Source organism: Macaca fascicularis, chromosome X (assembly GCF_037993035.2).
Source record: "Macaca fascicularis isolate 582-1 chromosome X, T2T-MFA8v1.1".
Classification (NCBI taxonomy): domain Eukaryota; kingdom Metazoa; phylum Chordata; class Mammalia; order Primates; family Cercopithecidae; genus Macaca; species Macaca fascicularis.
Window position 1 is genome coordinate 50,054,072 of NC_088395.1, and position 15,673 is coordinate 50,069,744.

General features: G+C 39.6%; 1 protein-coding gene across 8 annotated transcripts in view; it reads left to right on the forward strand.

The window, feature by feature from the left end:
• Positions 1-15,673, forward strand: part of CLCN5 (chloride voltage-gated channel 5) — a 160,631-nt gene that overhangs the window by 132,572 nt on the left and 12,386 nt on the right. For 7 of the 8 annotated variants that reach the window (XM_015443504.3, XM_074029481.1, XM_045384157.2 and 4 more), the window contains 6 exons: positions 1,034-1,133; positions 4,318-4,505; positions 9,131-9,253; positions 10,188-10,394; positions 14,506-14,586; positions 14,855-15,397. In XM_015443504.3, coding sequence (XP_015298990.1) covers positions 1,034-1,133; positions 4,318-4,505; positions 9,131-9,253; positions 10,188-10,394; positions 14,506-14,586; positions 14,855-15,397 — 1,242 coding nt within the window. The remainder of the gene's footprint in view (positions 1-1,033; positions 1,134-4,317; positions 4,506-9,130; positions 9,254-10,187; positions 10,395-14,505; positions 14,587-14,854; positions 15,398-15,673) is intronic. The other variant, XM_045384159.3, reaches the window with a different exon arrangement.

Below are 15,673 nucleotides of genomic sequence, written 5' to 3' on the forward strand. Positions count from 1 at the left end.
CAGATTATGAGAGTCACCTGTGATATGACAAGTGCACACTTCCTTTTATATTAATGGTTGCATCTGAGGCAAATTATGCCAATTAGTAATCCAAAACCAGTTAAATTGTGTTTATCAAATAGCCCAAGGGAGCTTTTTTTTTTTTTTTTTTTTTTTTTGCATTAACTGTTCATTATCAGAAGGGAAACAGTGTCACAGGGAAAAATGTAACTGTTCCTTTCCAGTACTGAAATTGGAAACTTAGAGTCACAGGTCAAAACTATTTTAAAAAATGCTTTTGAAATTTTCAGAATAATTGATTGTTTGTGACATTACTGTAGATGAGGTGGGGTAACTAAGTTGCCATTTCAAAGATAAGAAATAGAGGTACAGAGAAAGGGGAGGTACCAGTGACAAAACTGTCAGAATGTTGATTTTTAAAATGTAGGCCCTGAAGGGTTAAATTGTTAAGTCTAGGACTTAAAAGATAAAACTTTCTGCACCTCCTGATAGCCTTGATGTTACCAGCAGGTTTTTGATACATTGTTGCTATCACTTAGTATCTGTGACCACTGTACAATTAGAGGTTTGTGGGATTAAGTCTGGGAATTTGCCTGACCTGAACCACAGCCCCCAGGTATTAAGCCTCAATTTGTACTTTTATCACTCAAATAAGCCTGTGCTTGTTTATTATTTGAAAAACATTGAAACTATTTGCTGTGAGTCAAGAGATTGTCCTTGGAATATCTGATGTCCAGGACAGAAAGATACCACTGCAATAAGCAAAACAAGTTGATGCTGTAAGAAATGAGCAGCTTGGGCGGAAGCTCTGAATAAGGGTTTTGCAGGCATTACAATACTGTAGATGAAGGTGGGGTTTCAGTAAACCTCAAAAGTTGTTAGTGAAACTGGTTGAGCTAAAGATTATGTGAAAAGTAGCTCTAAATTGGTCTCTATTCTCCAGTGATTTGTCTTTGTGTTTCTTTGTTGAACAGTTTTTAAGTGAAAAAAGGGTGTGTGTAGAGTGTACCAATGTTTTCTCATTTTCCCCTAGATTACCAATAAAAGCAAAGAGTCAACATGGGCCTTAATTCACAGTGTGAGTGATGCTTTTTCCGGCTGGTTGTTGATGCTCCTTATTGGGCTTTTATCAGGTATGGTAAACTGTTAGTTTTCAAAACAAATCTCCTAAAATTGTGGTATGTCTCTCCCATAAGTCCTGAGCTGAGTCAGGTACTGTGTTTTCCTATTTTTCTACCTTAAATGAATTGCTGGTGAATCTTGTAGAAGCTCAATGTCCCCATCTGTAAAGGGTACTAATACCTGCAATTCTTACCTTAAATAAATGAGGAAATGCATTTAAATGTATTTTGTACACTATAAAATACTGTATCCATTTTAAGGTGATGTTAGCCCTTTGGTGCTTGTTTTGAGGAAGAGCCCTTCTGTTGGAGACAGTTTTTTTTTTTTCTTAAATATATACTGCATGGGTTTTAGGAGATAAGATGTGGAAGAGGACTTCCTGAGACATTTTGTGGGTGTTTCTTAAACATCTACTCTCTCATTTGGTGATGCAGAAAAGCATGTAAGATATGGCTCATACTCCCAAGAAGCTTATGATCTCATTCTTTCATAGTGGCTGGGGGTGGAATGGTGCCACCTTGCCCTATAAACTCCATCAATCTCCCCCGCCACTCCAAATAATATACAGTCTCACTAAAAATGGTATAGTTGCTGTACAAATACAGCTTTCAACCAAGTTCCCAAGAAGGTTTCTCACCCAGTGGAGGAAGCAGAGGGCCAAGAACACTAGGTAGAGATGGTAAGAGGTGTGTCCTTATGGCATTAAAGGATAGGGCCTAGGCAAATCTGTAATCTTGAGCTGAAAGAGAAGTTAGGTGGAAACCTGGAGGTGGAAGGTATACAGTGGTAGTTAACAGCAAGTAGATGCTCTAGTTTTAGGCGTCTGGATTTGAATCCAAGCCCCACCACTTGATAGTTTTGTGGCTTTGAGCAAGTTTCTTAACCCCTGGAAGCCTTAGTTTACTGCTCTGTAAAGTGGTGATAAAGTCCCTATGTTAGAAGTTTGCTGTGAGGATTAAATGAGATATAGCACATAATAGCACTTATTAAGCACAGCAGCCAGTTGTTAGTGTTGCTGCCGCTGCCGTTACCAAGAGAGAATAATTCATGAGCCATGAAGTAGAACGTGACTGTAGCAAATGAGGAATGGCTTATCTATAGCTGGGTTTTCAAAAATTGTGTAGGGCAGGGATTGGCAAACTTATGCTGTAAAGAAGCCAGATAGTAAATATTTTAGGATTTGTGGGTCAAGTGTTCTCTGTAGCACCCACTCCATTCTGCTGATGTGGCATGAAAGCAGCCATAGACCATAGGTAAACAAACAAGCCTAGCTGTGACCAGAAAAACTTTATTTGCAAAAATAGGAGATAGGCAGGATTTGGCACTTGGGCTATAGTTTGCCAACCCATGGCCTGGGGTGTTAACTCTGCCCCTTCTGGCTCTTACAGGAGAGAGAACATGGTCTGGCTGTTTGGAGCTGCCTAATAATAGACTGGGTGGTCTGTAATGCTAAGTATTGCAGAGAGGCCGAGGAGAAGGAAGATGGCTGAGAAAAGATTATATGACCTAGCAGTTAGGAACACAGCAGTTGCCTTGAAAAGCCATCTCAGAAAAATATTAGGAGCTAAATCTATTCGGTTGGTGCAAAAGTAATTGCATTACTTTTAATGGCAAAAACCGCAATTGCTTTTGCACCAACCTAATAGATTTCAAGGGAAGGCAACCACTGTAGAAGTTTTGGTAGTCATAGGAGAGAGAGGAAAGGTAAAGGCTTGAAATGGGACAAGGGACAGCATTTTATTCTTCAGGGTAGGGGAAACCTAATAAAATTTGTAACCAGAGAAGAAAGAACTGACTCTGGGGAGGAGGAGAGGTAGAAGGAGAAGACAGGATTGAGGGTACCAGTGTTAGGTGAAATAAGACATGCACACATGAAACAACCAGAGAATAAGCCAAACTGTATAACATCATGGTAATTTTCTGAATCCAGGCAGTAAGAGTTAGAAGGCAGAGAAGATTGTGGACCGGAGTGGCCAAGAGTAGGTGTCAAACAATGTGTTAGATTTGACTAGATTCTTCAAATATGTAAATAACCTGTGTTAATACTTTTAGCACCTACCAAAACATACACATGACATGGCCTCCCGCCTGTTGGAATGTAGGCATAATATCCTCAAACTTTTAATGTATTTCTTGTCACTAGGTGGTCAGTGAATATTTTTCTTTCCCTTGTACACACAGGGTATTTTGTTTTTAAGCATTGGAGAGCAACAATAGAAGCAGTGTGTCTGAATGCTGGAACAGTCTGGGAATTCAGAGACTGTGAATTTTATGATGGCTTTACTGTTTCCCTAAAGCATGATTCTGGGCCATTTAATTTCTTTATGCTAGAGTTTCTTCATCTGGATGACAGAAATGATGAGAAGGCCAGAATCTAAAGTACTATAACTGTCTTAACCCTATCAGTCTATTAGCCACAGTGCATAAGACCCCAGTTCACGATTCCGTTTCCTCATCATTTTCTTTGGTGAATGTTCTGTGTATAATACTGTTTGCTCTTTCTCAGTAAGAAAACTTCAGGATGTTCATGTCTTAGGTTCAGGAGGCTTCAACATGTCTATAGCTTCATCTCACCTTCCATGCACATCAGAGTTTGTGCTTTGATAAATTAAGCTCCTTTAGCCTAGAATGCCTTCCTGCCATTGCTCAAATTCCCTTGTCCATGGAGCACAATCCTGCTATCAGGGCTTAGCCCTTCTCCCCATAATCTTCGTCAGCTCTCCTCTCTAAGCAATCTCAAATAAACATCATAGAATATTCCTCAATGTTGGGCAATTCACATTTTCTGAATCTTGTATATATATATATAGGTGAGAATAAAAGAATCTTTAATAAACTTGACTCTTTATGGATCAGTATTCATAAAGTTGAAGTCAAAATAGTGTTTTTGTCTTCTTAGTTCAGCTTAAAGACAGGCCCACTAGCCCCTTGCTCCCACTCACCCATTTTGCTTTCCCTAAGTCCCTTCTATATAGAAATTCTACAGATGGCAATGTTTAGTGCAGAGATAATAAGTGAAAATCAAGCAAACACACAATGAGAAAGAGGTTACAGGTGGAATGGGGAAGTATGTGCTCATCTCTTGCTTTGATTCCTTTCCCCTCATTTTCTCTGACAAAGCTTATTCTGAGGACCAAAGAACAGTTTCTGAGATTCAGTTTAACTTTGGCCTTTCCCTCCCTCCCCACAAATCAGGTTCATTAGCTGGTTTGATAGACATCTCTGCTCATTGGATGACAGACTTAAAAGAAGGTATATGCACAGGGGGATTCTGGTTTAACCATGAACATTGTTGCTGGAACTCTGATCATGTCACCTTTGAAGAGAGAGACAAATGTCCAGAGTGGAATAGTTGGTCCCAGCTTATCATCAGCACAGATGAGGTAACGTGTAGTGATGTTTTATGAGCCATTGACTTTTATTCTTACATTTATTTTGTTTCTTATACTGTGCTCACAGCAATTGCGGAATCTTCCTTTATTTTCCTTTCCACAGAAAGGGGAACCAGTACCAGCTGCCTTTCTCTGTGGTTTAAGTGCAGCTCTATTTCCATCTCTGCTGATGTGTGGAGTCATTTGACGCTTATGTTTAAAATGGTTTTTTGTTAGCTTTAATAAGCCTGGTGTTTCTTCTTTGGTACTAGTACATAGTGTGACTGAATTTCTCTTTTTTTCTAATTATTTCAAAAGAAGTGTCAGAGGCAGCCAACGGGTGAGCTATAATTTCTAATGAAGGATGGAGTGGGTTAAAAATGTGTTTATGCATGTAGATACAAAAAGTGATTTTCCCTGAGCATTACATTAGAACATTGAAAAAAGTACAATGCATTCCATGTCAAAATAACAGAAACCCAGAAATAAAATTGCCTATCATCCCATTTTGTGATCAAATCAATATTTTAATTTGTCCTTGTCTTCTAGCACTTTTTTTTTTTTCTTGAGATGGGGTCTTTCCCTGTCACCCAGGCTGGAGTACAGTGACACGACCATAGCTCACTGCTATAGCCTCGACCTCCTAGCCTCAAGCAATGCTCCCACCAATCCTCCTCAGGAGTAGCTGGGACTAAAGGCGTGCACCAACACACCTAGATTATTTACTTATTTATTTATTTATTTATTTTGTAAAAATGGAGTCTTACTGTGTTGCCTAGGCTGGTCTCTTAACTCTTTGGCTCAAGTGACCCTCCTGCCTTGGCCTTCCAGAATGCTGAGATTACAGGCATGAGACACTGTGCTTGGCCTAGCATACGTTTTTTGATGCTAAGGTAACTTTGCTTATTTTTCAGTTCCTTACCTTTCTTACACCACTCAGTTATATGTTTGATTTCTCCCACTGAAAACAAAAGCACACAAAGCAAAAAAACTCTCAGCTCCCAATTCCACCCTGACTTCTGCCAACAAAGACAGGTACCATCTTAGTTCACTACTCATCTATTTTGTTAGTGAGGGAAACAAGACTAGGATGTATATTTGTACTTTTAAACATTTATATTACCCACCTTGGTCTACAAACAATTTGAGGTGTCATGTGCACACACATACAGAAATACAAACAGTCCAGGGAAAAGGAAGATAGGAAAAGAATAAAGATAGAAATAGGAGTGTTTATATACATATATGACTATGCATATTGGCTTAGGTAAAGGGTTCAATAAAAGGGATAGATACATGCTGTATGTCTGAGAGGGTTTAAGTCTATGCTTCTCAAACTAGGGTAAGGTCAGCATGCCAGAGGGTAGGTGAAACCATAGGACAAACGTTATTTGCCTTCCTAGAGCATTACTTTTTCCTGAATATTTGGCATTTTTTTCAAAAGTTATGTGTAAATAATCATTTAAAATGGAATGCAAAATGTCATACTTGTTAAGAAAAAAAAAAAAATCTTTCAGCTCTGCTCCCGGGTACCCTGTCCCATACTCTGATGCCTTTGTTTACTCTCTCCTAGATTAGGAGAACTTAGGTAGAAAAGTTTGAGAAGTCCTGCGACTTAGGGTGAGAGAGAGAGAGAGAGAGAGAGAGAGAGAGAGAGAGAGAGTATTTCCCTTGCTTTTGGGGGGATTCTTTTATTTTAAACATAATTGGCCAGGCATGGTGGTCTGTAATCCCAGCACTTTGGGAGGCCGAGGTGGGTGGATCACCTGAGGTCAAGAGTTTGAGACCAGCCTACCAACATGGTGAAACCCTGTCTCTACAAAAAAAAAAAAAAAATGTGTGTGTGTATGTGTGTGTGTGTGTGTGTGTATATATATATATATATATATATATAGATGCCAGGTGTGGTGGTGAGCACCTGTAATCCCAGCTACTCGGGAGGCTGAGGAAGGAGAATCACTTGAACCTGGGAGGCAGAGGTTGCAATGAGCTGTGATTGCGCCACTGCATTCCAACCTGGGCGACAGAGTGAGACTCCAACTCAAAAAAAAAAAAAAAAAAAAACCCTCTCCTCCAAGGACTGAGTGAGGTGTGCCTCATGCTCATGCCTGGAATCCCAGCACTTTGAGAGGCTGAGGAGGGAGGATCCCTTGGGGCCAGGAGTTTGAGGCCAGCCTGGGCAATATAGCGAGACCCCTGTGTCTAAAAATTAAAAAACTGGGCATGGTAGCAACCACCTATAGTCCCAGCTACTCGGAAGGTGAGGTGGGAGGATTCCCTAAACTCAGGAGATCCAGGCTGTAATGAGCAATGATAGTGCCACTGCACTCCAGCCTGGGCAATGGAATGAGATCCTGTCACACACACACACATACACACACACACACACACACACACACACACACAAAAGTAATTACAGATTCATAGGAAGTTGCAAAACAGTGTACAAGGAGATCCTCAGTACCCTTCCCCCGAGCCTTCCCTCCCTCAGTGGCAACAGCTTGCATAACTGTAGTACCACAGCAAAACCAGGAAATTGACATAGGTACAATCCACAGGCTTTATTTCACCAGTTGTACACACATTGATTTATGTATGTATTTTTGTGTGTGTGTATGCACGCACACATGTAGTTCATTGCAATTTTATCCCATGTGGACATTTGTTTAACCACCACCACAGTCAAGATTTAGAACTGTTCTATCACTGCAGGGCTCCCTCATGCTGCCCCTTTATATGTGTGTAAGTGTTCCAACAGTTACTTTAAAATTGGAGCTTGAGATTTGCTCTGGTGACAAATTTCTCCAGCTCTTCTTTTTATGAATGAAATCCTTCCCTGGGGAAAGAGTCCTCTAGGTTTTGTTTTTTGTTTTATTTTGTTTTTTGAGACGGAGTCTTGCTCTGTCGCCCAGGCTCTAGAGTGCAGTGGCGCAATCTTGGCTCACTGCAAGCTCCGTCTCCCGGATTCACGCCATTCTCCTGCCTCAGCCTCCCGAGTAGCTGGGACTACAGGTGCCCGCCACCACGCCTGGCTAATTTTGTTGTATTTTTAGTAGAGACGGGGTTTCACCGTGTTAGCCAGGATGGTCTTGATCTCCTGACCTCGTGATCCACCTGCCTCGGCCTCCTCTAGGTTTTAAGAAGCCTTCTCCAAATGGCGGGAAATTGGTCTCCTGGTCTCTGCCTCTGGCCAGTTTGAGTTACTTTTCCTTTCACTCCTTTACCCTCTATGTTTCCTACCTCTGCAGTCTTCTTCCTCCTTAGCGACATTGGAAAGGCAAAGAAATAGCAATCATGTGTTCCTCTGAGGGCCTAAGATAATGGAAAACCTGTGTCAAATTTACAACTCAGAAAAATCCTGAGCATTCTGGTTCTCTTTGTCTAGGTCAGTGAGTTACTTTAATAGTGTTTTGTGTTTTGAAAAGTCAAAAGTCCATTGAGTTTTGTATTTTATGTTAAGTTGAGTGAGTTGCAATTCCTAATATTTCTACCAGTAAGCATAACTTCCTAATCAAAATTGCTTTTTTTGTAAGACATGACTATTTGCAGGCCCTTTAATATGGATGAATCTTTCCTGCTGGTCAGAGCTAGATTTCTTTTGTGGCATGCTTTGTTTATCACAGGGGAATAGTCTCAAAAAGTATATTCTTTCCATTTTAAAAATAGTTGTTTCCATTTTATTTATTTGTATCTGGTATTGCCAGGGTCCAAAACTTTCTACTTATATGGTTGTTGCTGAGTCTGTGGTACTAAAATTTTCTTGAAGATGTAGTTATATGTGGACTCTATAAAAGAAAGTTGAGTAAACAGAACCAGAGAGCAGAATGGTGGTTACGTGGGGTATGGAGGAGGAGGAAATGGGGAGAAGTGAGCCAAAGGGTACAAATTTGCAGTAAGGTAGGGTGAATAAGTCTAGAGAGCTAATGTACAGTAGAATTAATAATGCTGTATAGTAGATTTTAGATGCTTTTACTGCACATACAAAGAAAGGTAACTATGGAAGGTGATATGCATGTAAGTTTATTTCAATGTAGTAACAATTTCACTATGTATGTATATAAAACATCATGTTGTACACCTTAAATACATACAATAAAAAATGTAAAAAAGTAAAGAAAAACCAAACACTCAAAATTTTGTTACTATAAACTATGAGAATTTGACACCAAGGTACGTAGCCAAAGGTGAATTTAGTGGAACTTTAGATCTGCTCTTCACTTGAAATGTGAAGCCAAGGTTCAGCCATTCCAAAAAAGGGGGAGGGGGTGCTCTTAAGACTCTTGGTAAAATGACATGGAATCATATATATTTGACTACAAAACCCATCAAAGCACTCATATAGAAAGATAATTTTGTTTCAAGGTTTTCAGTTTGCTCTTTTCCTTGTTCATCCTTAGAATCCATGGTAAATTTCCTTTGGGTATAGCAAAGCATCTCATTTTCAGTACTAAGTGGCCTGACAGTGTTTCAGTAGTTGACAATTCAGAAAGAAACGTCTTGAACGATTTAATCTTGGTGGTGGTGTTTTTGTTTTTTTTTTTGGACTTTTTTCCCTGAAAAAAACATTACTCAGAAGAGCTGCATGTCTCACTGAAGCCGTCTAGGCTAAAACAAGCTTCTTTTTCCCCCTGTTCCAGGGAGCCTTTGCCTACATAGTCAATTATTTCATGTACGTCCTCTGGGCTCTCCTATTTGCCTTCCTTGCCGTATCTCTTGTCAAGGTGTTTGCGCCTTATGCCTGTGGCTCTGGAATCCCTGAGGTGAGTCTGTTAAAATGGTTTATAAATGGTTACAATATGAATACTTTTTGGTTAAAATCTCTTAATATGTATTCCAGCACATACCACAATTAGATGAATGTTAAACAGGATCGGATCCTGAGGCCATTTAAGGCCTAGGTCTTTCCACAAGTCCCTCTCAGCCTGGGCTACCTGGAAATTAAAGGAAGTTGATTCTTAGCCTCCTGAGGGTTCCTGTTGAGCCAGGCGCTGGAAAACCTCCCCTGTTCACTATCCAAAAAGCTTCCAGAGTATATCCCAAGATTCTGAAAAAACAGTGTTATTGTCAGCTTTTTCAGAGCAAAAGAAAGAAAATCATTTGGTACCTTTCCCACAGTATGATTTAGGCTACATGGGGTGGTTAAAACCCTGTTTCTAACTACTTTTGGCTTAGATTGCTTGACAGTGACTGAAGACACTGAGACTTAGATTACCAGGATGACTTTGCCCTTCCCCGTTTCCTGACCAGGTAATAAGTCACTTTTTTTTTTTTTTTTTTTTTTTTTTTTAAAGCCAGGGAATCAAGACTATACCTAACCTTTAAGGTTGTTTCAGGGACATTAGCCTTATCTTCTCAAAACATGCCTCTTGGGCTACCACGTTGTAACATGAGGCAAACACCTATCCCTCCCTCACCAGCTCCTCCTTCATATATGCACACTCTCATACTTACAATACATCCTTGTCCAACTATCACTCCCCTCCCCCTAAAAATAGGGAGAACATGAAAGCTTAAAGAAGAGTTCTTGCTTTCTTTGGCTCCTGGGCTCCCTTCCAAACAGGGATCACTGTAGGTCAAGCATTTATATGTCACTTGTTCCAAAGGTGCAGTTTCTATAATGAAGTCCAGATTTTTGCTTCTTAACCTTGTTGACTTCCTTAGTCTATATTCAATCTTTCTTTCTTTGACCTGCAGATAAAAACTATCTTGAGTGGTTTCATTATTAGGGGCTATTTGGGTAAGTGGACTCTGGTTATCAAAACCATCACCTTGGTGCTGGCAGTGTCGTCTGGCTTGAGCCTGGGCAAAGAGGGCCCTCTAGTGCACGTGGCTTGCTGCTGTGGGAACATCCTGTGCCACTGCTTCAACAAATACAGGAAGAATGAAGCCAAGCGCAGAGAGGTAATAATGAATGGCCTTAATAGTCTCTTTTTGGTTGTGACCATAAATGATACAGTCTTAGGGGGTGAGAATTTGAGGGTTCTACCAATGTTAATGCAAACACCCTTTGACCCAGCAATTCCACTTGTAGGAATTTATCCTACAGACATCCTAGCATGTGTGTGCACAAAGGTGTATAAGGATAGTGCAGCATCTGTCAACATAGTAAAAAACTGAAGCAACAAAAATGTCCGTCAACAGGGAACTGATCTAATAAATACTATTCTGTTCATACTGTAGAATACTTTGCAACCATTAAATGAGACAACCTTATATATATAGACTTGGAATTCTGGCTATGAAACACCATTAGATTTTAAAAGCCAGTTTCTGAATAATGTATATAATATAATTCATATTTTTTTAAAGTGTACATGCACTTATTGATAGAAAATGTCTGGAAAGTGGCTTTACCCCAAACTGGTTTTACTTTTTTTTTTTTTTTTTTTTTGAGACAGGGTCTCACTCTGTCACCCAGACTGCAGTGCAGTGGCATGATCATGGCTCACTGCAGCCTCGACCTCCCTGGGCTCAGATGATCCTCCCACCTCAGCCTCCCAAGTAGCTGAAACTACAGGCACACACCACCATACCCAGCTAATTTTTGTATTTTTTGTAGAGACGGGGTTTCACTATGTTGCCCAGGCTGGTCTCGAACTCCTGCGCTCAAGCAATCCTCCTGCCTCAGTCTCCCAAAGTGCTGGGATTACAGGCATGAGACACCATGCCTGGCCTATGCCAAACTGTTAAAAATGTTTATCTATGGTGAGTGGGAGAGTGAGGGGTAATGAAGGAGAAGTAAGAATTTTAACTTTTTATTGTATATAATTGTATTCAAGTATATATTGCTTCTCTTACAAAATAAGTAACAGAAAGAATAGATTTTAAAAGAAGTTGTTTATTGCTATGGAATAGTACATATAAGTGCAGTGTATGTTTCAGATGTCGGTTTTTTCACTTTCTATTTCTAGCTAACATTATACTTGAATTAGTTTCTCTCTGTATTGGACCTCTCTCTACCTTTTGTTTCAGCCCAGCTAAATTAGTCCCACCACGGCAACTCTGTAGTGGTTGTCATGTTTATTCAGTTGTTAATGTATGCTGTTTTGAGGAGGAAGGACTTTTTTAAAAAAAATGTTCCAAGTCATTGGTTTACTTTTTTCTTGCTATAATTAAGGGCCTAAGAAAATAATGGCTCTTGCTTTATTTTCTTTGAATTACAAAGAAGTAATATATGGAATGGGTCAAGATCAAGGTCATTTCATTTAAAAGGATTTTTCACAAAACAGGAACCTAATGATTTCTTATGAAAACCAAAAAAAAAAAAAAAAAAAAAAAAAAAATTAACCACAAGACCCAGAAGGAAACTCAAAGATACTGAGATTTCAAATACAGAATAAATTTTGATGGTTCAGTTCAAGGGAGAAAGGTCCTGGCACAATTAGAAAAGAGAGGAAAGCTAGCAGAAGAGAAGATGGGGAAATATAAATAGATTGTTTAACTAACTGTCATGCAGTAGAGGGACTTAAAGGCAGTGTTAAATTGGTGAGGTTGTTAAATGGGAATGATGTTCAACAGAAGGGAAGAGTTGAAAAAACATTTTTTTTTTAGAAAGGTTTTATTAGAACAGTTATGAAATTTGAATGAGATTTATAGATCATATAACAGTTATTAGTGTAAATTTCCTATTTTGATCATTGAACTGTGATTATGGAGGAGACTGTCTTTGCTTTTAGGACAAAAAAGCATTTATATCCTAAATGCACTGAAACATTTCAAGGTACATGAGCCTTATATGTGCAACTGACTTTTCTGAGTGAAATTCCAATTCTTCAGAAAAAAATAGAGAATCATAAAACAAATGCAGTAATAGTAGCAATTACAGAATCTACATGAAGATATGTAGGAATTCTTTGTGCTGTTCTATCACCTTTTCTGTGTTTGAAATTTTTAAAGAAAATATTATAATGGTTAACAGTGAAGTGGTGATTGTTGCTGGTTTTGCATGGATGAAGGTGAGTTTGAAACTACAGATTGCTGGGGACTTTCATTCTAAAAATTGACATTTTTGTTCAAATAGTTTCTAATAAAATAAGAGGGGAATTTGATTTGGCTATTTCTCTACACAGACGCCATATATTTCTCCAGCTAGGCTCATATGAATATAGTCATGTCTCAATGACAGGGATACGTTATGAGAAATGCATTGTTAGGAGATTTCCTCACTATGCAAGCATTATAAATTGGACTTACAGAAACTTAGATGGTCTAGCCTACTACACACCTAGGCTTTTATAGCCTATGGCTCTTAGGCTACAAACATGTACAGTATGCGACTATACTGAATACTGTGAGCAATTGTAACACAATGGTAAATATTTGTGCATCTAAACATAGAAAAAGTACAGTAAAAATATAATTTTATGGGGCCACCGTGTTGTATGTGGTCCATCATTGACTGAAACATTGTTATGTGGTGCATGACAGTATTTGAATCTTTTTTTTTTTTTTTTTTTTTTTTGAGACAAGGTCTCAGTCTGTTGGCCAGGCTGGAATGCAGTAGTGTGATCTCAGTTCACTGCAACCTCCATCGCCTGGGCTTGAGCAATTCTCCCATCTCAGCCTCTCAAGTAGCTAAGACTACAGGCACATACCATTATACCCAGCTAAGTTTTAGAATTTTTTTTGTAGAGACTGGGTTTTGCCACGTTGCCCAGGCTAGTGTTGAATTCCTGGGCTCAAGTGATCCTCGTGCCTCAGCTTCCTAAAGTGCCGGGATTACAGGCATGAGCCACCACAACCGGCTAGTATTTGAATCTTAAATTTACTTTCTAGTACTTATTTAGACTTTCCAGTTATTTTTTCCTGTTGCTTTCATCAGCAGTGGCAACCTTTTTTGTCTTATGGCCTTGTCAAAGTGGGCAGATGGTTGAGAGTAAAACAGACTTGAGAAAGAAGGGTGTAGACAGACTGAACTCTGCAATATAAAATTAAAGCAAACTAGCCACCCCTATTTTTTCTTTCTCTTAATTCATCCTAAATGTAGTCACTGAACTCCCCCTTCTCGAGTTGCATGTTGGCTGTCCTCATCTTAAATGAAAGCCATTGTAGCTAGGAATTTCAAAGCCCTTACAGCTAGCACCAGAGACTTCACTCTTTCCTCCCCATCATTTTCCTGAGCCATCCTACTCTCCCAGATAATCCAGTATGCTTATTTTGCCAAGGACCTTTTCATTCTTCAAAACTCATAATTTTGTTCAACTTTCTTTAAAATATTTCTTCTTCAAATCATCTTTCTCCATAGCAACCAGAATCCAATGAAAGGACTTGGTCCATCTGTTAATTTTTGTTTGTTTGCCATTACTAGTGTTTGTCATGTACATTTTACATGTACACACACACCTACACAGAGGTGGAGGTCTCTAAGTATCACTATTCTCTTTCTTTATCACTTTTTCCCTTTGGCTCCTTCTTCCTCTCCCACTCTCTCCTAGTCCCTTTCCTTGCCATATCTTAAGTCTTCTCTTAAAAACCTAGTCACCTCCCTATTTCTGTGTCCACAGGTTATTAGGCATGGAGTAGGACACAGGGTATGGGAGACTCTAAATACCTATTGCATGAATTCTTGCAGCTGCTGAATAACTGTGAACCAATTGTGACTTCAGTTTTATGTCATTAGCGCCTTCTTGAACATCTCATTTAAAAAGCATTCCTTTACAAAGTGCTATATAAATACATCACTGTAAGTACATCATTTAGATGGTGAACAAATAGGTCTAGAAACTCAAATGCAGTTACTGAATTGGGAGTATGGAAGATGGGGGGCATAGTTTAGCATAAAGCACATGGCTAAATGAATTACAAAGGAAAGGTCCTCTTACCTGGTCAAGCATGTGAACTATGCATGTGTATTCAAAATTCAGCATACAGTGTTTGAATTTTGTTTTTGATGATATGGAGCATATGAAGGTATTTTTAAAAGTTCAGTAACTACTAACATTTCTTCTAAAAATGTGATTGAGTGGAGGAAAGCAGCATTATTCTATCACTAATTTTGAGTTTTGGATTGTAGGTCTTGTCGGCTGCAGCAGCAGCTGGTGTATCTGTAGCCTTTGGAGCACCTATAGGTGGAGTATTATTCAGCCTTGAAGAGGTAACAACTTTTCATTGTACAGCATGTGCATGTTTTTGTGTCAGGAACTTTGTACACTGCAGCGCAATAATTTTGTACATAATGTACAATATCTGTGTATATCCCAGTCCCTGAGCACTCTCCCCAGCTTGGTGCTTTACCATGTGACTAGAAATCCAATGGGCAGTTTTCATCCATGAGTTGACTCTAATGTCTGCAGCACAGCTTTTCACCTGAAACAGTTTATATGTATTGACTTGAGTTTGCTTTCTCACCTTCTTTCTTCTAGGTCAGCTACTATTTTCCCCTCAAAACATTGTGGCGTTCATTCTTTGCTGCCTTGGTGGCAGCATTCACTCTACGCTCCATCAATCCATTTGGGAATAGCCGCCTGGTACTATTTTATGTGGAGTTTCACACCCCATGGCATCTCTTTGAGCTCGTACCATTCATTCTGCTGGGCATATTTGGTGGTCTGTGGGGAGCGCTGTTTATCCGCACAAACATTGCCTGGTGTCGGAAACGAAAGACCACCCAGTTGGGCAAGTATCCTGTCATAGAAGTACTCGTCGTGACAGCCATCACTGCCATCCTGGCTTTCCCCAATGAATACACTCGGATGAGCACAAGTGAGCTCATTTCTGAGCTGTTTAATGACTGTGGCCTTCTGGACTCCTCCAAGCTCTGTGATTATGAGAACCGTTTCAACACAAGCAAGGGGGGTGAACTGCCTGACAGACCGGCTGGCGTGGGAGTCTACAGTGCAATGTGGCAGCTGGCTTTAACACTCATACTGAAAATTGTCATTACTATATTCACCTTTGGCATGAAGGTGAGGAATTCTTTTGGGACTCAGTGGCTGCATGCGTGGCTGTGGGTTTTGGAGGGCAGAGCTCAGGTATCATACAATCCTGATAGCTCATATGGTGCTTTCAAATCCCCCTCACATTATTCCCCCACCCCTAAAGCCTCTTTTACCCCACATGTTCTCATAATTTGCTATACAGTGCTCTCTCTCAAATTGTCTAAGCCTTAAGCTATCCAAATGCCAGCCTCAGTGATGAAATTTTAGGAAGAATATTTTCTCCTTTTCTGTGGAAAACATATT